This window comes from Struthio camelus, chromosome 3 (assembly GCF_040807025.1).
Source record: "Struthio camelus isolate bStrCam1 chromosome 3, bStrCam1.hap1, whole genome shotgun sequence".
In the NCBI taxonomy this organism is placed as follows: Eukaryota; Metazoa; Chordata; class Aves; order Struthioniformes; family Struthionidae; genus Struthio; species Struthio camelus.
The window spans coordinates 47,626,144-47,647,803 of NC_090944.1; the positions used below are offsets into that span (position 1 = coordinate 47,626,144).

General features: G+C 37.2%; 1 protein-coding gene across 11 annotated transcripts in view; it reads right to left on the reverse strand.

Moving 5' to 3' along the window:
- Positions 1-480: 480 nt before the first annotated feature.
- Positions 481-21,660, reverse strand: part of CEP162 (centrosomal protein 162) — a 51,369-nt gene continuing 30,189 nt past the window's right edge. For 7 of the 11 annotated variants that reach the window (XM_068937676.1, XM_068937679.1, XM_068937675.1 and 4 more), the window contains 11 exons: positions 21,465-21,570; positions 18,686-18,812; positions 17,617-17,780; positions 15,952-16,056; positions 14,376-14,600; positions 12,503-13,173; positions 11,577-11,718; positions 11,019-11,117; positions 8,291-8,425; positions 6,090-6,314; positions 1,687-3,118 (listed from right to left, as the gene is read on the reverse strand). In XM_068937676.1, coding sequence (XP_068793777.1) covers positions 6,096-6,314; positions 8,291-8,425; positions 11,019-11,117; positions 11,577-11,718; positions 12,503-13,173; positions 14,376-14,600; positions 15,952-16,056; positions 17,617-17,780; positions 18,686-18,812; positions 21,465-21,570 — 1,993 coding nt within the window. In that variant the 3' untranslated portion in view covers positions 1,687-3,118; positions 6,090-6,095. Of the gene's footprint in view, positions 722-1,686; positions 3,119-4,090; positions 6,315-8,290; positions 8,426-11,018; positions 11,118-11,576; positions 11,719-12,502; positions 13,174-14,375; positions 14,601-15,951; positions 16,057-17,616; positions 17,781-18,685; positions 18,813-21,464; positions 21,571-21,660 lie in introns of those variants that run through there. The other 4 variants (XM_068937678.1, XM_068937680.1, XM_068937674.1 and 1 more) reach the window with 2 other exon arrangements.

The following is a 21,660-nucleotide window of genomic DNA, read 5'->3' on the forward strand; positions in this document are numbered from 1 at the left end:
AATGTGATTTCTTGCACCATTTCCTTGTATTTAAAGTAATGGGATTATGGTTAAAGGAAGGGCCATTAAAAATGAGCAAATTACTGTTGAAAATACAGTTACCTAGAGGACGCTGAAGGGAAGCTTAGTAGATTGCAATACATGGCTCTAGTATCCTTAAAGTACAGAAAAGTTCGTCTTTTACAGCAAATAACTACAAGTAGAAAGGCTGTAGCTGCAGACTTCCCTTTTCTCTCCTCAAATTAATCCCTGTCCCTTTCCTTAGCACTTTCTTATTCTGTGTTTTGGCGTTTGTAAAAACCTGTTGTAACACTTGCTGCCTTGGGCACTGTACTGAGAGCCTTAATACTTCACTGGAGAGTCCAGAAGGCATCACAGCACTGGAATAATCTCTGTGCAGTCAAAAATCCATCTCATGAACCTACCCTTAAATAAAAGTGTTTTCCAGTGAAGTCAGAAAATCTTCATCCTCCCTTTTGTGATATTCAGCAGATTATAGTTCTTTTAATCTCAAACATTTTAAAATGCAATTTTGGAACAGACCAAAACTTGTCGTTATAGTCTGTATATGTGGTGCCTGGGGGAAATGACGACTCATCTTGCTACGGCAGTCGTCTTCATTGCTGCTGAAAAATCTTAGGTGGCTCTGGCAGGCAATTCATCTTCACTCAAGTGTTCAACCTGAGAAAAACTGCCTTCTGAACATGGTGACTGCTTCCTACTGAGGGAGTACAAACAAATATTAGTTATCTCATGGTTAATCTTTTGCCTGAGTTGAAGAGCAAGTGTGATAAATACTGTTCTCACAAACAAAGTGTTATTTCTGCTAAATGCAGCTTTAACAGCCAGCTTCTGTTCAAGCGAGCTGCTGTGTGTGATGTTTGATCTATTTTTATTCCCCTTTGTCTCAGCTGAAAACAGAAACACTGCCTCAAGTTGGAGCAAAGCTCCAGAATTGCAGAAGAACATCATTATCTGTCTCTTTTGATATCAGGGAATCAAGCTTTTCACTTTTAAAACATTCTTCCCTGTGGTCTAACCAAAAGCTTTGTTTCCCACATCTTAAAGCTTGATAGCTTTTGTTTAGATGCATACTTTTCCTTTCTGCCCAAAAGTAGCAATTAATAATGTATATGGATGCTGGTTGCACTTAATGCCTAGGTGAAAAGTACTTAATATCATCAAGGGATTATACAAACTTACTTAACTTACAACACATTCATGTTGTATGTTTAGTGTTCTTCTGGTGCATGTGCTAATCCTGCAGAGGTACTTAAGTGTTCAGTACCTGCTTCGCTTCTTCCCTGATGGACCTTAGTTTCCTTTTTCATCTTTTCTCCATTTTGTCTTTACAAATTCCTTCAAGCTGTTTTTTAAAGAGCAAACCTGGCAGCCCACACTTCCACACAGGTTCCCCCAACACTTCAAAAGCCCTGTAGCAGCAATACAGTCTAATTCAGATTTTGCTCTGCCTCAGCCTGAGAACAGTAGTCAAAGGCAAATGCAGAAACTTTCTGCAATACTGAAGAACAGTTATGTTAAAGCGGTACTTATCTATTAGTTTGAGTGAAGAACAAAAGCTAAGGTGCTTTGTCTTATGAGAAGGGGGTAGGTTGGTGTTTTGTATGATGGTTTTAAAAAAACTTCAGCATCTTTTCCAAAGAAGCCCACAAGAGGCAAAGTAATCAAAAGCTTTTTTGATTGGGGTAATCTTTTAAAAGCAGTACTCAATTTAATGATGTACATACATATCTTCACCTTTAAAAACGGAATTAGTACAAGTCTTTTTACAGTTTGGGCTATTTACCTGCTTCATAGCCTTTTCTCAAAATTCACTAGTTACAAATATCTCACTAGTGGTAGATTTAATACATTTATGCATAAATACAACACCTATGCCAGATGTAACTTCATGGGGAGTTCCCCTAGTTCAGGCTAGAGGAAACTACTAAATTCTACATCTAGGATACCCCAAATGTTTGTTTCCATGGACATGTATGCCTTAAGAATGCTTGTTAGGTTATGTATTGCAGTTTGCAGATATATATTTGTCAAATGTTACTTTGTGTGAACAAGGTTTACTTGTGAACCCTTAAAAAAAAAAAGTTAAACAAACAATGATCATCTGCAGATGTGTGATCAATGACATTAAAATGGAAAGTGACAGGTATTTATGATGCTCTTTAGTATTTATGCATCAGAGCTGTAGAGCTTGAAGTGCTTTAATACTGACCTTTTTGCTACAGTGTGATTAAAACCCCCACAAAAACCATGTATCTTCATCACAAGACAGTGGCAGAGGAAGAATTAAAATGTGGTCTTCTTCCTTCTCCACTCAGCCTTATCCCCTGGCAGGGAAAGAGGACTAAGCTTAAAAAAAAAAAAAAAAAAAAAAAAAATCAGCTGATGGCACTGTGGTCAGACTGAATTTATTCTGTAGCTCTGCTACTGACAAGCAGGAAGGACAGCAGAGAGCTGGTGCCTTTCACCACATGCAGTACAGCAAGAGCAGGAATTTCTTATTTTTGATAGGTGTCTGTATGAAAGGCTAAACATTACAATTCAACATTATCAGAGGAACTTTCTGAAATCTGTTTAAGAGTCAGTGCAGTACTTGACCCATACCCCTTCCCAGCAAAACCTGAGCAACAGCAGATTTGCAGTTTTCTTCTCTTTAAAAAGACAGTTTAAATCCAGCATTTATGGCAAGCTGCAAAATGTAATAGACAGATAGATACTATCAAATAAAGATTTCCATCATGTTAACAACCTATTTATTACCTGAATAATTTTGATATGCATTTCAGCAAACCTTACCGAGTGCACTGCCTCTACTTCTCTGCCACAGCTTCCATGGTGAGGTCTGATGCTGTTCTGTGCACCATATTTTCCTCTTCTTTTGAAGCAAATGTGTTCTCTGTAATCTAGGTCAATGAGTCACCCCCACTAGATGCTTGCTGGACTTGCTAAGAGATTCACATATGACAAATCAAATCCTTACATCCCTAATGCTTACAATACTGTGTTTAAACAAATTACTTCCAGCTAAACACAGCAGAATTCAAAGGACTGTTGTTGTTGTTTTAAGTTCTTCTGCATCCATTCACAATAATGCTTTCTGGAAATATATAATGAAATAATATGGTGTGACAAACAGAAAAAAAAATCTATACATTTATAATAAAATGTATGCTTGTAAATACAACAACTGAACTCCAAGAGGGATCGTCTGAAGAACGGCACTGAAAGCCTCAGTGGAACAGAGTAACAGCTAGTGACCTGTTTTGTCAGCTTTTATTCTGTTCCAGGGTATTTTCCCCTTTCTCTACTTTCAAGATTGCTGTAGAGTCAAGGACTAATAATTCCCTCTTTTAGCAGCTAAGGTAAAATTAGGACTGTACTCTGTAAAAAGAGGGGGCCTCTTACTATAGCTGTTCCAAACAACTACTCCATCATTGTGTTGAGTGGCTACTTCATGGCAAATGGCTTTTTAAAAAACAAAAAAAAACCCCATAAACAAACACATACAACTAAAAGTGTAAGAAACTATAGAGACCATGTTTGTTATGCTTACAGTAAAGGCAAACAACATTATCCCTACTCCATAAAGTAAACCTAAAGAGAAAGAACTAATTCAAACTACATAAAGTGTACCAGCATTTGCTGAGAACTGAATACAAGAATTTTTGAAGAGCGTACAAATGAAATAATACGCAAGCGTTAAGCTAGCCCTCTCTTGACCTAGGGATTAGCACACAAGCACTTTTTAGAAACGACAGTGTGGAAGGATGAGAGTTTCCAGCAACCAGAAATGCTTCCACCAGTGCTGGGCACGGCCTCCCTAAAGACACACAATGGTGCTGTGGTTCAAAAAAAAAAAAAAAAAAATCCTACTTTTGTTTCCACACTTACTTACTTACTTAATAAAGTAAGTAAGTGATACATCATATACTACAAACAATACAGGAAATAAATTAGTTGAAATTATGGAATTTTACCTTTTCATTAGCAAAACAAACAGTCCCGAATTTTTGTTCGTTAAGAAAATATAGCCTACTTGGTCATAGCTGATACAAAGTATAGTCTGAAGTGTGTAAATGCAGCTTACAACTTTATTCTTTGTGAACAAAATCTTCCATATTAAGCATATTGAAGATACCCAAATATGACACAACCAAGATGATTATCATATTAATCCTAAATTTATCATCTCTATATATACACTATTCATATTTGCACATCATTAATTCTCAAAAAAAAAATTTTGTACTGTTAGCTACTGTCTGTACCAATATGGTATAGTTTGCTATACTTTGTTCTGCATGCATGCTCAGTCACATGCTTAGAGAGATAAGCCAAAAATGTGTTAGTTTTACTGTTGTTCCCTAGAGAGGCATGGCATATAGCTACATACACACAGCCCTGAACTGTAGTTTACTTTTGACTGACTGACTTAAATCTTAGCTTCAAGTTCAACAAATGATACAAACTATAGGGTAAACTGTACAAAATTACAAAAAATAGGGGTCCTCGTGTCCATCTATGCTTTAATCTTTGCCTTATGTAAGTACAGCTGATTGACTGACTGTGGTACAACCTCAATGTAAGCTTTCTATGTAATTTTTAAGGCCATGTGGTGCTGAGACTTCAATCTAGTATTTTACTGAGCTTGTTGTTAGAAAACCTGTCCTTCCAGCCACTAACTAACTATAATGGATGTTCCTTACTACAGTTTGATTTACTACTTGTCCTTTTTTCTGTCCTCTTAGCAGCAGGTTTTTCATATAAGAAAAACTGTAATAGCCATCTTTTATCTTCCTGCCCCAGTCTCCTCTCTAGAGCTGGGCAGCCCCCGTGTGTCCATGTTCTTTTGAAACAAGGAAACAAAAGCTCAACACACAGAGCTGCACCTTAGTGATCTATGAGGAATTCCTTCCAGGCTATTTAGTATTTTGCAGGCTATATGTAGATGTATACCTGCCAATAGGATAAAGGAGGGAAGAACTGGCTAACGTTCAGCTTATCTGCTATGATGCTAATCAACTCATCAGAAAGTTGTATCCACGTTCCAAATCTGTGCAGCGGATTATTCCTTCTTAAGTAAGTATAGTGATTTCCTTTGTCCCTCCTGAAGCCTATTTTTTCTTCAATTTGCCCAGAATTTTAAGTTTGCCCACCAATATATCCCTGCAGTCTGAGCTTTACCACGTGGTCTTTACATATGATAGGCCACTTCATTCTGTCTAGATAGTTTATGAAGACACTAATACTCTTATCAATCAGACCCAGAATAGCCAGTTCAGAGAAAACAAACAAACGAACAAACAAAAAAAACCCAACCGCCCCATACTCAATACATCCTTCTAGTTTAAAAGGGTATTGATAACTTACTCTTGCAACTGTATTTTACAAGCTTTTTTGCATCTGCCCCCATAACAATTCAGCTAGACTGCTCTGCCATCATTCTTACCAGAGTTGGGAATATCTAGAGTAAACAAAAAATTGTTTGGATTTGATCACCAGAAAACACCTGCTCTGGCTCTGCTCAACCCCTTCAAGCATTTACAAGCTTGAAGGGGATCTTTTAAGATAAGGGAAGGAAATTAGAGGGAGAGAAGCGGTTTGAGGCAGAGAATCAAAATGTTGGTAGAAAGAGGATTTCATGCCCTATGAAATGAAAAATACTGATAGCACTATGTATTAAAAATATTAGCAGCTCACATTACTTAAATTGTTCATAAAGGAACTAATATAACACAAAGTTACAAAGACGAGTTAAAAATATTCAGGCGTGTTCTACAGCGACTGAAAGCATAAAATGGAATTTTTCAATGGTAGTTGAGTTGATGGAATATCTTCAGTAGTTCTAATATTTCAAAAATATTTTTGCAGAGAACTCCATTACTAACAAAATATAAGATGTACAATATGAGTGGGGTGTTACTCAGTGCAACTCTACCTTTGGACAAACAAGTTTTCAGATGAAATCGGCATGTAATTCAAGTTACAAGTATTACATTAATGACTTTCAATAATATTTTCTATACATAACTTTGTATATTGAAATTCTGCTACTCTAATCAACTCACATCTAATCATGTCTTCCAACAGCTGTCTGTCACGCTGAATCCACTGGAATTAGGCCCCGGAATAACAACCCCTTGTCTCTGCAGTTCTCGTAAAACATCTAATATTGAATCCAATTCCACTCGAAATTTCTCCAGTTCTTGATTCTTCCGCTGTGCAAGTCTTCTCCACTTCTCAACTTCGTGGGTTTGCCTTGCATCAGGTATATGTTGTGTTAGTTGTGTTGCCTGCAAATTACAAGCAAGTCTGTAAACAAGCAAGTACAAGCAAGCCGTATGCAACTTTCTAGCCAAATATTCACTCTTTAGTCAATGCAGCCCCTTTGCTAAAATACATCACACCATTATATTTAATGCTCAGTCTCAAAGCCCAGTGTTGACGTTCAATAGGAAAAATTTGTTCGGAATATTAAAAAAAAAAAGTTGTTTTGGTAGTAGCTATAAATCTCTTTAAATATTTGCAGTAATGACAGCAGGGTAGAATTCATTACTGACTGAGGAGCCTCAGGACAATTTTTATTTATTCTCTCCAAAGCAGCACTTAAAAGTTTGAATACGTAAGACAAAGCTGAGCATGTAACATAAAACCCTCTGTATTCAAAACAAGCCTTCTGAATAGCATTTGAATGCGTTAATTAAAGAATACTCCGCAGTAGAAACAAACCAAATTTGAACTATATGTTCGTGTGCAAACGTTCTGTGCTATTACTTTGCTTTTAAAAACCACATGAATTCTATGAACAATCAGAAAACACCCTGTTGTGATAAAAGTCCTGGAGCTATTACTCGTTCTAAATTGTTCTGTTCATTATCATTAATTCTAGGGAGCGTTCAGTGCCCCAATGCAAGGAATTAAAGGTGCAAAACTAGAACAAACAAAACCCAAAGCTTAACGCATAACAAGGCTACTATAACACCAGAAAGGTGAAATTACTTAGTAGTAGTTCTGCTGCTTAGAATATTCCTTTTTTTTTTTTTTTTTTTTTAAATACTTCACAAAACACCTTAGTAAATACGGGTCAGGTGTGGATCTCAGCGGAGCTGGATTACAGGCTAGGGAGCAGCAGACGCTTTATGGAAATGTTAAAGAAATCATCTCATTATGCAAATACAAATTAATAGCAAAAAAAGAGCAACTTTTACAGATGTTTTAGCAGGACAGAAAGCTAACAAAGATAACGAAATCATCAATGGCAGCAGAGATTCATTCTTAATCCACAGACTCGTTTTATGCCCAGTTCTTTAGAGGAAAAAATTAAATGTCTGATGTAAAAAAGCTATTTCTGTATCAGAATAAAACCTACTACCATCAATAACAATTCTGTGCAGAAAACTGAACTTCCTTGAGATCTGGGTCAAAACTGCAGAACAGGCTCCACAAACTAAGAATTGCTGCAGGTTCGATCACCTCCCACTCCCACTGCCCTTTTTTGACTTAATCTATTTTATTTAAATAAAACAGGAATTAAAACACTAATGGAAGACACTTAAGTGATGAACGTGTTGAGAAAACCTACATGGAATACAAAACGATCTCTAGATAACAGAAACTCCCCAGATAGAAAGTCAGGATGGAAGCTGCAGCAGAAGAAGTAAGAATCAATGCAAAATTGTTTTACCTGTTCAAGTAATACGACTGCTAGATACAAGAAGCTGTATCAAGAAGATCCAGCTCTCCAACCACCATTAGACAATGTTCTTATCCCCACATTTTTAGTTTGTATAGGACAAAGCAATTACGTTGTTTAGAGTGTTAAAAACAGCATGTGGCAAACTGCTGCAAGATGATTGTCCAAATTTAATGCAGCTTTCCTGAGTGGAGTTTCTAGGACTAGGAATTAAAATTACAACATATCATAGCTTAACAAAATAAGGTTGGAAGGGACTTCTGAAGGTCATCTGGTCCAACCCCCTGCTTAACCTGATCTAAGGAGGCCATGCTTTATGAGGGAAGTTACAAGCCTGTAAACACCTGATCTGCAAGTCGTGTACAAGTGATCTTATTTGCCACAGCAGGGAACTGTTGATTAGGACTGCATCTACATTGATTTGCATCAGTCAGCACCAAAACAGAAGTGTGGCTTTATCAAAAAAACCTCAGGCCTGTCAAGTGTGGGCTGAATAAATCTGTGAAAGTACTGCAAAATTACAGTTTAACCAATAAATTATACTTGTAAAGTAAATGCAGATGTGCTCCGGTTTACCTTTTGAAGTGCTTGTTCTCTTTCTGCATGTCTGGTCTCTATACGCCTGATTTTCTTTTCTAGGCACAAGAAGTGTTTCATTTCAGGACTGTGGCTCTCCTTAGCCTCTCTCAATTCTTCCAACAACTTTGCCACCTAAAATTTGAGATAATTTATGAAAATAGTGATCATTACGTTCAGCACTGTATAACACAGACTCCTTTCAAAGCATATTTGCATTGTTCAGTCATTCCATTCAGAAGCTACAGAAAGAGATGTAAAACAGAAACCTCATTTTTAAAAGCTTAAACAGGGGCTCATGGATTTAGATTAAAATCTTTCATTTGTAAAGAGTGGCCTAAACTCTTATTTTTTCCAGGTAAAGAAGATACAAAGATCTAGCTCCATTTTATTAAATCCAATCCTGTCCATAATATATTATGAAGTGATTATTCATAGTGTATTTTTATAAAGTGGTAATTCATAGACAATTTTTGTACTTCTTAAACATACTCAAGATTCATTGAGAAAATTTATAATAAAGCGTTCTTATACAATCTCTTCACACACTGGATAAAGATCACATGTAAAATGCATCAGAGAAGGTCATTTTTAAGGAGTAAATTAAGAAAAAGCATACTGCTAACAAGCATGATTACAAATTCCTTCAGTCTAATCATTTACAGGTCAAATCAGCTGAACCAATGAATTATAATTGATTTCATAATCCTCCAGAAATTCTTATAATATTCTAGTGGTTTATTCTTATTCTTTGCATATTTTAAATAATTTGTTGTTATTTCTTCATTTAATATCCTAAGTCTTTCTGGCCAAATTCTTAAGTAAATTACAATGAAAACTTTGAAATCTTTGATCCTTTACGACAATACTTGGCTCTCAAAATCCAATATCTGATTACTGTTAACCCTCTTTAAGTGCTTAGCCATCCTTGGCACTCTGCTGCTGAATTCAAGTAGCTGGAAGCATTGAGGGTTCATAAGATGCTCTCACTTCTACTCAGAAATGACTCAAACGTGGCTTATTACTATTTCCCCTTTTAAACTTGCTTTTCTAAAATAGTAAGGCCTATGTTATTACATTTTTGCCTCTTTGTGCCTCTAGCAGCTTTGGACCCGTGGACCAGTTGTAGTCACATAGTCAAAACAGCAGAAGTCTTAATGCTTTAAGTTCAGTGAAAATAACTCACTGCTGCTTCTCTGCTAAGCTGCTCCACTGAAGGAAGACTGCTGCACGAGCTCAATAACAATTAGACACAAGAAAAATGCAGGAAAAACGTGAAGGAAAAACGCCTCAGGAGAAAGTGTGCTTCATATATTCTGCTACCAACAGAATACAAAGCTGTCCTATATGCAAGCTGAGATGTGTTATATAAGTATAAAGTTAGTGAAAACACATCCATGAGCGGCAGTTCTGAGATTAGTATAGTAACTGACCTCCAGTGAGTCGTTCCCCCCCTCACCAAGTTTGCTTTACAGATTATTAATGATGCTACAGGCAAACAGGCACAGAAGAAACAGATCTGTTGAATAACATTTGTCTCATACTCTCACCCTGTAACCCCAGGAGGAAGTGCCCATACATAAAAACATACATAGATCACTGTAGTGAAACAAGTTTTGTATGGAAGGGCAGCAACATCTATCATTACATTCATATTATGAGTCTTTACTCTGCAAATACAGAGCTTATCTAATAAAAGATCTTCCTTCTCTCCCTACAAACCCTGACTCTTCTATGATGACTTTTCACAAACAAGAGTTAGAATTTTGCATGGATAAGAAAAATATTGAATGAGTTTACTGAGATTCAGATTAATGGTATTAAGTATGTACTGAATGCATGCTGATGCTTCTTTCGTTTCTTAAGAGGGACACTAAATGAGATTAAACATCTGAAGTTTTCTCAATTACTTACAGAAAACAAGAATTCCTTTTAGCAACACTTGCAGGTTAACCACTCTATTATAAAAATGATGTTAAGTTAACAATATTCATACATCAAAGGGATGGTAAACGAAACATATGCAGAATGCATATTGGCAGCACCTCAAGAATGAAACAAATAACCAATACGTCAAAAAGCTTGAGCTAAAGACCCAGCAAATTTAAGCAAAATTAACCCCCCAAATGAGAACATGAACAAGTGTAATTTTTAGACTATACACTTATCAAAAGAGGAAGAAGAAAAAAGATAGATACCCATTTTGAAAACAACAGAAGTGAATTTCAGAACTGTGACAATTAAGCTTCTCAAAAGACCAAGTTTCATAGGCAGAGGACATAACCAAGAACATATTCGCCCAAATCAGTTTTGTAGCAACGAAAGATGAAAAAAAAAAGGAAGATTTTGTTTTGCGTCTTTATGTTCAAATAATAATAAAAGAAAATATCCTTTTAATAAAGAGAAAGTCCTGTAGTATGTTTCCTACCCATCACAACTGTCTTAAAGAGGCTATGAATGTTTGAGTTAACCTACTGGTCAATTTTTACACAGATGTCAGATACTTTCATGAAAATCAAAGGAGATCTAAGTATAACAGGCTGCGATCTGTGTTGCTTTCCTGCTCACAGTAGAAAAATATACTGCATTTTCATATTTAACTCACCTAGGAACAACCGACAAAGATACTGTTTTTAAGACCTGTTTTATGGTATAATTGAGACTTTAAAAGGACAAAAATGAAGAGGATTTCTATCAGTATAAGGCACCCCCAGCCCCAACTTTATACCTCTTTTTGTAGGAGTTCCTCTCGCATTTGTGAAACTAGAAGGGCTTCCTGATGTCTCTGTTGCTCATTGATTTGTTCTTGGAGATGTTTTATTAATATCTACAATAAGGTTGAAAATATTCTTCATTAGCATAAATACCCATGACAACATTTGAAAACCTATTCAGGAAAAATACACTAAAAATCTAATCAGTGCTGTAGGACTGCAGGTATAAGCTATGTAAATATTAACAGTGCTACCTCTAAAGTTACTTGGATTGTTAAACAGCCCGCATTTACACGTGTAATATATGAAGACAAGTCTCAGCCTTCAATTTACTGTCCTCAGTTAAAAAAAAAAAAAAAAAAAGAAGACACTGAATCCAATAGCTCTAATGGATAGCTGTCACTACCTTCATACTGTGTACATTCTCTCCTAAAATTTTAACGCACACATACACAGTGGCACAAGCCCATTTTTGAAGCAATACATCCTACTTCAAAGAGACATAACGTAATCTAGAATCTGGTAACTTTTAAGGATACTGGTGTGTAATGAGTCCAATTACCGTATTTTACCTCTTGTGTTGAGATTCTGCTGTGTAGCTCAGCTACTTTAGAAGTAGAATGCTCCATCGCATGCTGACAAAGAATCTTCTCTATTTCCCTCTGATGGGAAGCTTTCAGAGCTGCAATGTATTCTGCTGTGTCTTCCTGCATCCTGGGCAGGAGAAGAAAACAACACAGGGTAAAACAGGGGCAGATAGTTCTTCAAAAACAGAGAGAAATTTCTTACCTGAACACGTAAAAATACCACAAACGTTAAAGGTGGCATATCTTGAAAATTTCATAACCATGCCCTGCAAGATAACGCTATCATTAATTTTACTGCCCTGGAGGGGCAACGGGGTGGGAAGACCACACTGCTGGATATACAACTAGAGGCAGCTAGCATACAGGTAACCGAGTCAATCGCCTTTTTAGGGTCTCCTTATGATAATCAACAGAGATAGGTGCTTTTAAATCATAACTCAGCAGTCATATTTCAGGTTATCTATTTTAGGATAAAGTGTGTTGCAGTCTAAAGATGTCTATTTCCTCTCCTTTGAGGATAAGGGGAGCCAAGAGAGAGACTACGTGAAACCAAGTTTCTACGTTTGGTCAAGTAAATTCCAGGAAAGAATGTCCCAGTTTGAAAGAAGGTATGGATAACCAAATATTAAATCTATACAACACATGAACATAAAGCATCTAGATCCTTTTACTCAAAACCATGACAATCTGTAGCACTGATGAACAGGATTCATATATAAGGTCTGCCTGGAGGAAGAATTGTGATGGTACACTGCACTGAAAAATGACAAGAGTAGAAATGAAGTTTATGTAGACCATTGGCCACACATAAGCTAGCTTCACGCATGACTCGAAGGTTAACACGTCTCATTACAATCCTGCATTAGTCAATACTTCAACAAGGTTTTTGCAAGCAGCTGTCAAACATTTACCTTCTTACATGATTTTCGGAATAAGCCAGTGTTGCTTGAGACTTCACCCTCTGCTGGTTCATTTCTAGAGACAGTCTTTCCAGGTCATCTTTTAACTGTTTATTTTCTTGTAGAACTTCCGAGATACTAGTATCAGAAAAGGTATGTGGCTGGTATACTTTATCATCGTTGAAAATGCCTGACAAGTGCTCGCTCTTGCTGGCATTCCTTGCATCTCTTGCTAAGGTATTCTTTTTCAAGATCTCTGTAGAATTTTCCTTATTATCAGTTTTATTTCTGAAATTATCATCAGACAACATCATTCTCCTTTCTTTTTGAAGTTTCTCTACAGTTTTTGTCAGGTTTTGTATTTCCCTATTTTTGGTGACCAGCTCTTGATTTAGTTTTAACAGTCTCTCTTTTGTGTTAGCTTGTTTCACTTGAGAGTCTGTTGATTGCAAGTCTTTAGTATCCTTTTTCCTTCCAAGTGTTAGTTGTGAATTTTGACTTTTAAGGTTTTCAATTTCTGTCTGGAGGTTTTTAACAGTGATTTGATGGGTCTCCTTTAGATTTTGAAGCTCCTGTTCAAGTTCTGTAAAACTGGCTTTATCACTGTTCAGTTTTGGCGATTCACTCATCAATTTATAGGCAAGTAGTTGCTCAAGCTCTACGAGTCTTTGTTCATACTGTACCTGGGAGAATGGAGAAGAAAGCACTTTCCTCAACTGTACGTTTATTACTACCTCTTTTGTTATTCTTTAAAAGGTACTGCACACCTGAAGTAAGGTCTCATAACACAAGATACAGATCAGTATTGCTAACAATACTATACTCAATCAGTTCAGAAACTGGTGAGTTTTAGTGAATGAGTTACATTAAAGTCAGTTGTAAAACAGAATCACTTAACACATTTACTACAAATTCATCCTCCACTCACAATGGATACAATAGCTAAGGGAATGAAAATTAAACTAACAAGAAACCCTCAATTTCATTTCTATACAATTTGTCCTCTTCAGACGCTAACAGCTTGGCCACGCAAATTAACATCTCATTTTAATATCAAAAGAAATAACAAAATAAATCTTTATCTTTGTTTAAATCCGCCATTATGTATTTGCCATGTGTCAGCTGGCAAGTATTATTGTCACATGCTTCAGAATTATACCTCTGGTTTTTTAAATTATCACAATACATTCTAACAGGACAGCTTGTTGTTGGGGCTTCCCCCCCCCCCCCCCCATCCCAGAAACAAAAGTATGAGTGCCGAGGGACACAGAGTCTTTCTCCCTAAAGAGCTGAGGAAATCTAGAAGGATTTTACCTCTTATTAGCGTGTGGGGAAAACCTGGCAAGTTATTCACATGGAAAGAAAGAAGAACAACTGACCAATGCTTTCCTCTCCTGTTCGTTAAACACCTGTGCAGTTTACCTTTCCATAAAGTAAAATGCCAAATTTCAACACTTCCTAACACACATTTTCAAACTTGCTGTCATATAATTTTTGGATAGAACAATTAGTGTTCCTCGGCTTTCCCCGGAAAAAGTAAAACTGGACAACTTTTCAAACAACAGCCTTTCATACGGCAAGGAATTAAGCAAGCAGCTTCTCTGATCTGCAGCATGAAATCCACATATGCTCTTTGTAAGGACAGAATGATTAATGCCCCAGGAACACGTCCTCTCGGTTTCGATATTAAACAAACAATTTCAGTGCTATTTATATTTCAGATGCCCAAGCCATTGATATTCTAGTCAAAATTTTTGAGCGTTTTTTTCCTTGAATATGGTCTTTGCCTTCAATTTTCACCACTGTTCTGTGTTAGACTCCAGTATCCTTCTACCATTACTTTTGGAGTAGAGTATGCTACGCAACAAGCGCCCAGTTTTTTTACCTTTATTTTCTGAAATTGTTGTTCCATAGCACGGAGACTTTTTTTAGCTTCATCATCTTTACCCTCAAGTTCTGTTTCCAACTTTTTTATTCTTCTCTCCAAAAAATCAACTGTGTTTGTTTTAGCTGAAAGATCATTACTTTTCTCAGCAGCAGCAGCAGCATAAATCAAAGCAGGCAAAGAATTTGGATACCTTCTTTTTAGAATCCCTTCCATTTCTTTGATCTATCAAAAAGAAAATTAAGTCAGAAGTCAAAAAAGAAAATTCTGATGAAAAGTGAACTGAAATACAGTGACAGAATGTCAACAAATGTAATCCACTTAAAAGCTGGGTGAAGAATGAGAAGTAGAGATGCATATTTTAAGACTTTTCAGTATAATGCTTTCTCACATTGCTTACATTTATGTTGTAAAAAGTTAATCTTAAAGTCCTCTTCTTAAGTTAAAGTAAATGAACAAGTTCAGAAGACTGTAGTAAGACTAATCAGAGTGCATAGAGAGTTTTATGAAAGTAAGATGGATCAAACAGATTGTCCAACGTAAAACAGACAAGTAAGACTCGGTATCTCTTACTGACTTTTACAACTTCTTGGATTTAAACAAAATATCGCTGTGGTCTTTAGACTGTCTCATATCAAATGGATCTTTTATTTACTTTTTTAGCGTTATCAACATTAAGGGCCAAATACAACTTAAAACATTTGCCATTTCCTGGACTTACATTAACACTTCCGCATTCCACTCTACTTTTCAACTATGTTACAGAGATTTCATAACATTTTTGAAATCATTCCTCCAATAACAGATTAACATCTTTTTTATTTCACTGAATGCTTTAAAATAAACAAGCATCCTGAGTGTAAGATTAATAAAAGCCCCTCTCATCTACGAATAAGATGCTTTCTATACTCTTCAGGTTAAAATACCGTGGAGGATCTTTCTCATTTTCCTGCACCCCCACATCCTTCTCAGCATAGCTCCCTGCTCATACTTCCCGACCACTCCATTAGGCAAAAATCAGTATGGACAATGAAAAATTTGGACCGAAACGTTAACTGGCTGCCCTCTCCTGAAAGTTCAGGATAGCTCAGTTCCTCCTGTCTTTTCCTCAGCAGGAACATGGATTTTAAGCTATCTACTTTTCCAGCTTTCAAGAATCTTGTAGGAATTCAATGTACTATAGACCCCTGCTCTTGAATCAAACTTGGTTGAAGCTGATCATAAGGTTGAAGGGTTTCTGCATACAGAGAGGGAAGGCGACTCAGAAGATAAACAGCAAGCTTCTGTGTGCTTTCTCCCTCACGCCTTTCCAATGAACTCTACTCTACAATATTTTAACCTTAATTTAATTTAAAAGGGATATCAGTAAACATCTCATCAGAACGCAGTAGGAGGATGAGGAGGACCTTCGTAAAACACACGATTGTAGCTTACTGTGGCAAAAACATTTGTAGTTCAAAAGTTATCTTATCATGGGGCTTCATTCAATGTTTTAGCCTTACGAAGGATCTAGTTCACGTTGAGAGACCTCATCTGAAACAAAGGTTAAATCATAAAGAGCTACATTATTGCATACTTGTCGTTCAAGATCCTGAATTCTTTTAGCATCTGCTGCTCTGTCCCTCAAACGGTTCTTCTGTTGCACACACTGATTTCCAGCTTCACTTCTGAGCTTCTCGACCTATCCAATTTATGAGAAAATGAACTGAAATATATATTCAGAGACATTTTCCTGTAGTACAAAAGTTTCAACTAAACATAGTATAACGGAAGCATTCTATAAGTCAAGAACTGGTAAGAGTAATTTCTACATTGCTTTTTTTCCTTCAAGTTCTTAAACTAAATTACAGCTTCTTAAGATCAAAGAAGCTGAAACTAGCCACAGAAACCCAGAAGAGAACTTCAACTCGGGGCACTCTTGTATGAAAACCATTACATCTTGTGCTTCTTTCTCCCATCCTCCTAGTATTCAGGTTTAGTTAATATGAAAAAATATAAACGGACTACACTGGTCTTGCATGACTATAGCATCAGTTAAGGAAACAGTTTGTTTCGCAGGGCTATGGTCCGTGAGGAGATATAGCAACAGCCAAAAACAACATTACGTTGTGCCTAAATAGATGCTGACTCTCAGGATCAGGGGAAGGAACTGGACAGCTGATGCTTCTGCTCTCCCATAAAATTTGGCCATGAAGACTCGAAGCTTGACTCTAAAATTGGATTTCCTACCTTTATCAGCCACTGCTTTCACTGTACAGGTATATTACACCTTGTATAATTGCAAGTATTCCTGTCTTGGTTTCTCTCTGACCAATGCTATATTGCAAATGTGGGTATGAGTAATACTTTTATGCCGGCATAGAATTTTTGACTCTTTTGATAGTTTCTATGAGAGCAAAGCTCTTCACTTTTTCAAACACCAGTCTGTCCCAGGAAAAATGCAACATTTTCTCTCAGATCAGTACTATATTGTTAAGAGTCTGATGTGCACCAATCATACGTCGATAAAAGTCTGATGTGGCGGCCTTTAAGTGATCTCTTCTCCCTGGCTTCTCCTTCAGAAGCACCTCCTTTAATCTGATCTCACTAATAACATGCCATTAAGAAACTTCTAAAAATCAGTGATATTTTATCATTAGTAAGATTCTTTATTCCTGTGAACTCTAAGTCATATCTACTAACAGGCGATTCACATCTCAGAACTACTAAAGATTAACGCACTAGTTTCACTTGCTTTGTATTTTGAGCGTTTTCTTTTTTTCCCCATCCCTCAACCAGAGATTGTTTGCAAAAAGAAGGAACTTAGAACCGATAGCTGGGAGAAGAAGAAATATTGCCTACGCTACGATCAGTAAAGAGGATGAAAGAGGAACGAGAAGAGAGATGTTCCAAACTCTTAATGCAAAAATGTACTTGCTTTTCTTGGCCAACAAATTTGCAAGCCTTAAGGAATCACATTACAGTTGTTTCCAGAAGCATCATCAAACATCCAACGCAAGCAAAACTGTTCTAGGCAGTATGCACTTGCAATTCTGACTGCATATGCAGTGAATATCCATTTGGAATATAAAACTATCCATGTTCGATTTAAAGGTTACGAAGAACTCACATGCTTATTCTTGAACAGTATGCAAGCATTGTGAAGGACAAAGTTACATTATACTCATCTACAGAACAGAAATAATTTTAAGTTCCAACTTCTAAAAATGAAAAACAAACAAACACGGCTTGATTTTATCACCTCTAGTTTTAGTTTCTCAATTTCTTCTCTCGCATCTTTCAGACGCGCTGCATCTTTATCCAAAAGATCCTGATTTTCTGCATACCACTGAAGTCGTCTTTTTAAATGAGCAATTTCCTGTTTGTAAGATTCTTCCATAGTTTTAAATTCATATGATTTCTCACCTAACAAGATAAAAGACCACCCTCAGTATTGTTTCACTGAAGAATTTTTAGAAGCAGTTAGTCAACACTATCCTTCTCAGGTACACTTCATATATTTATGACTTCGACAATTCTATTACAGTAAAATTTTAAAACCAGAGCAACATGAGCACTTTAAACGCAAGTGTATTTCAAAAAACTTTTTCTCTCATATGTAATAGTATTCAGTGGCTCACAGTTTGCCATGGAAGATATTTAAAACAGACTCCCAGATGAACTTATCTTCAGTCAAGTTCTAATAAACAAATTTTCATTAACAACACGGATGACTGAATACACACTTCTTATTATTAACCATACTCCTCCCAGTTTGGGATCAAGCATTTTTAAACAAGATGAGGAGGTAAATAATGCAACTTTTAGCACTTGTGATGCCTGATCCTGGAAGCTGAAAGAGTCCAGTTTCTGGCTGCCCTCTCATTAAGACAGCTAAAGTCAAACTGGAAAGAGTTCAGAGAAGAACATCAAGAAAAGTGACAAGGCATGAGTTATAGGTAAAAATAGATAAAATTGTGATAAGTAGATCTAACGAGGCTAACACGCAGAGTAAATCTTCTTGGATGAACCAAATTGTCATATGAATGATCTATTTTCTGTGCCCACTGGGAGATGGACAATAAGTCAAACTCAGTAAGCAACAACAAAGGGTTTGGCTAGCTAGCATAAAATGTTTTCTAACAGAGTGCCAAGGAGATACTGGGGCACCTCCTTCACTGTATGCTTTTTAGAGGTTTAGACAGTATTTGAAGTGATCTAGACGTATTTGATCCTGGGTCATATTTTAATAAAAAGCAAGTTTTAATTACATATTTATTAAAAGAAACACAGATAAGGTACAATTCTTCAGCAAAATAAGGGTACTTTACCTGATGCGGAGGCAATCTGGACTTTTGCTAAATCTCTCTCTTTCTTTGCTTGTCCCAAGTCTACCTTAAGAGCTTGTTTGTCTTGTTTAAGCCGTCTTATTTCTTCATGTAATTTAGTTTCTTCCTTCTTAATTTTAGGTAAAATTTTAAGACAAAAAAAAAAAACCTAAACACATGATTTTCATAAAAAAATGAACATGTTTTTTCTCCATAAAGAGATTAAATCACAACTGTTGTGTTGGACCACGGCAGCAATGAGATTTCTAGATTTGGTATTATTCTCAGTGCTTGCTAAAGTAGAGCAGAGGAAAATTCAAGTTAGGCACAGAAAAACCTGCCATCTCTTACAGGTCATCTCTTACATACCTCTGGAATGTTCTCCACTTCCAAGATCTCCCCTTTGAAAAGGTCAGTAAAGAAAATAGTTTTCCTTATTTCTAATACTAAAGACTATAGCTTAAGTGGTCGGATGTACAGTCCACATTTATTGACAACACTCAGTAACTTGGACAGATGGGATGAACTGTATCAGTACTATCTTTTCACAAAGCCACAAACTAGATTAAAAACGAAGCTTAACTTTCCAAACATCTTCATCTTTCCAAGATACAGAGAACAGACAAGTCTCAAAAGAGCCGTTGTCTTACAAGATTTTTGCCTGCTTGCCTTCTCTGACATTAACCACTATTCTTCAATTTTAAGAATGATCCTCCTCACAAAATGAGAAATTTTTGCCTTGAGGAATACGTGGCCTTATTCTGAGCACAGGACTCAGTTTTGTTCTCTTAACCGCTTAGTCCTGTAAAGACAGCCTAACTTAGCTTCTACAATTTCAAAGTGTAAAGACAGACACCTCCTCACCTCTACCTTTATTTCAGAGAGCACAACTTTACCAGGCAATCAGGAGCGGCACTCTCACCGCACATTACAGAAATAATTGCAACTATTGATTTGTAAAAATATCCTTATAATAAGTTTACCAGGGAGTAACTACGAACACAATCAGAGTGCAAGAAGGGAGTGAATAACGTCTGTACAAGATTAAAACAGACACAATGTTAATGTGTGCCGGCAGATGACTAGGTCTCGGCCTGAGGTTTAGCTAATGGAACAGAAAAGAACAGACTAGACGCATAAAATTAACAGTGAGAAGGTGACAAGAATACAGATAGCCCCATAACAAATGGCCATATTTTACAGGTGGTTAAGGAGAGCTATGTGAGAAAAGACCAAACTTACAGATAATTGGAGGGGATCTTTGGGGACCTTTTGGGAAGTACAACCTTGAAAGGCCGGTAGTACCTAGGTAACTGTGCTACTGATAGTGTACAAGACCAAGATGACCTAGGTAACGTTATCTAAAATACCAAACTTGGGTACAGATATAGCAAAAGTGGAAGCAATGGGAAAATGTAATTAGGGGTGTGTTGTTTATCTGAGAGGAGACAAGGGCAGTGAAAAGGATGGATCAAAGTGACAGTGGAAGAACAAGCATGGGAAAAATGGAGAGAAAGGACAATAAAGGGGCCTAGCTGAATGCAAGTACACTGCTGGTCAGTGTACTTGGCTGAGCCCTGTGCCTGATCATTGCAGTTTATCTTCTCTTCTTATTGCACAGAAAAACGTTGAGAAATAGCGTATGCTCTCTGTTCTGCACACAGATGTATGACCACTAGCAAACTTCAAGCCAGACTAGCTGGTGAGTAGGACAAGAGGTCTGGGTGCAGCTCACTGGAGATGGGGGCGCTGGGTCATAGGAGCCCATAGCTCTATGGCTGCTGGTCCTTAGGGAGGGACTGGGATTTGGGGGCCAGCTGCTAGATAAGACCACATGTACAGGGCTGGCTGGAGGTCATGGAGGGATCCACATGTGTGCATGCCTGCATGTGATGGCTAGGGAACTCCCATTCTGATTGCTAAACAGGATCAGGCTATCTGTACTTCTGTGGGTATGTGCAAAGGCATCGCTCTGTTATCTGTGCGTCCAACCACGTTAGCGTGGTCTGTGTGCATGTCTCCATCTTTGGAATATGCCTCAGCCTCACTACTGGCTGGACCTAAAGACAGGGAATTGCAGCGGCAGCACATATTCCGGGGGAACTAGGGGAGCCCTGGGATCTTAGAGTGTAAAGTCAGCTCTGTCAGGCCAGGAGAACTCCCCTGATCCCTGAAGCCCCCCGGATCTGGCTCCCTTTATCACACACCTTACCATTTAGAAACCAGCTTAGTTTCTGGCCTAACCATCAGAGAACCACGTGCCAGAACAGTCCCCCACTGGCAGTAAGCTAAACAAAAATCCCCTAAACCCTTAACTTTAACATGAAGCTTACTAAACACTTCCCCTCAAAAACAAAAGCATGTTTCAGACAGTAAAAGAACTGACATGAGTGAGTAACAATAGATTCTTTCCACTCCCATGCTCTTATCTAGAACCTATTTGGCAGTAAGTAGTGATAAGCACTCTTCAATTTCTGTCTTATTAGGTGGAAAGTTATAAATACCTGCAGATCACTACTTCTGCAAGCTCTCAAAGATGTTTCACAACTGCCACTGAACAATGGAACAGCACACTTCTTTCACTCAATTTGTGACTTAGGGGACTACTTCTGAGGGTGCATTTGACAAGATATTTGTGATAATTAAGTGTGGCAAATGATTAGTATTGTAAAAACAGCAGTATTCTCCACTACTACTTTTTATTTACATTATTGGTCTACTGTATCAATGGTTATGCATCGCTTATATGAGTAAGTGAATGATTGGCTTGACATATACCTACCTGTGCTGTTCGAAGCTCTGAAATCAGTTCTGTGAAACTCTGATTTCTGGCTGGTTCAGGACCCTGCATTACCTGTGACTGGATATCAGTCGTAGTCACCTTTTCTCTAAAAAAAGAACAGCAAAGGTAGTTATGCAATGTGGCAACTTGGCATACTACAGTTGCCTATTAAAAAACAAACAAAAACCAAAATTGG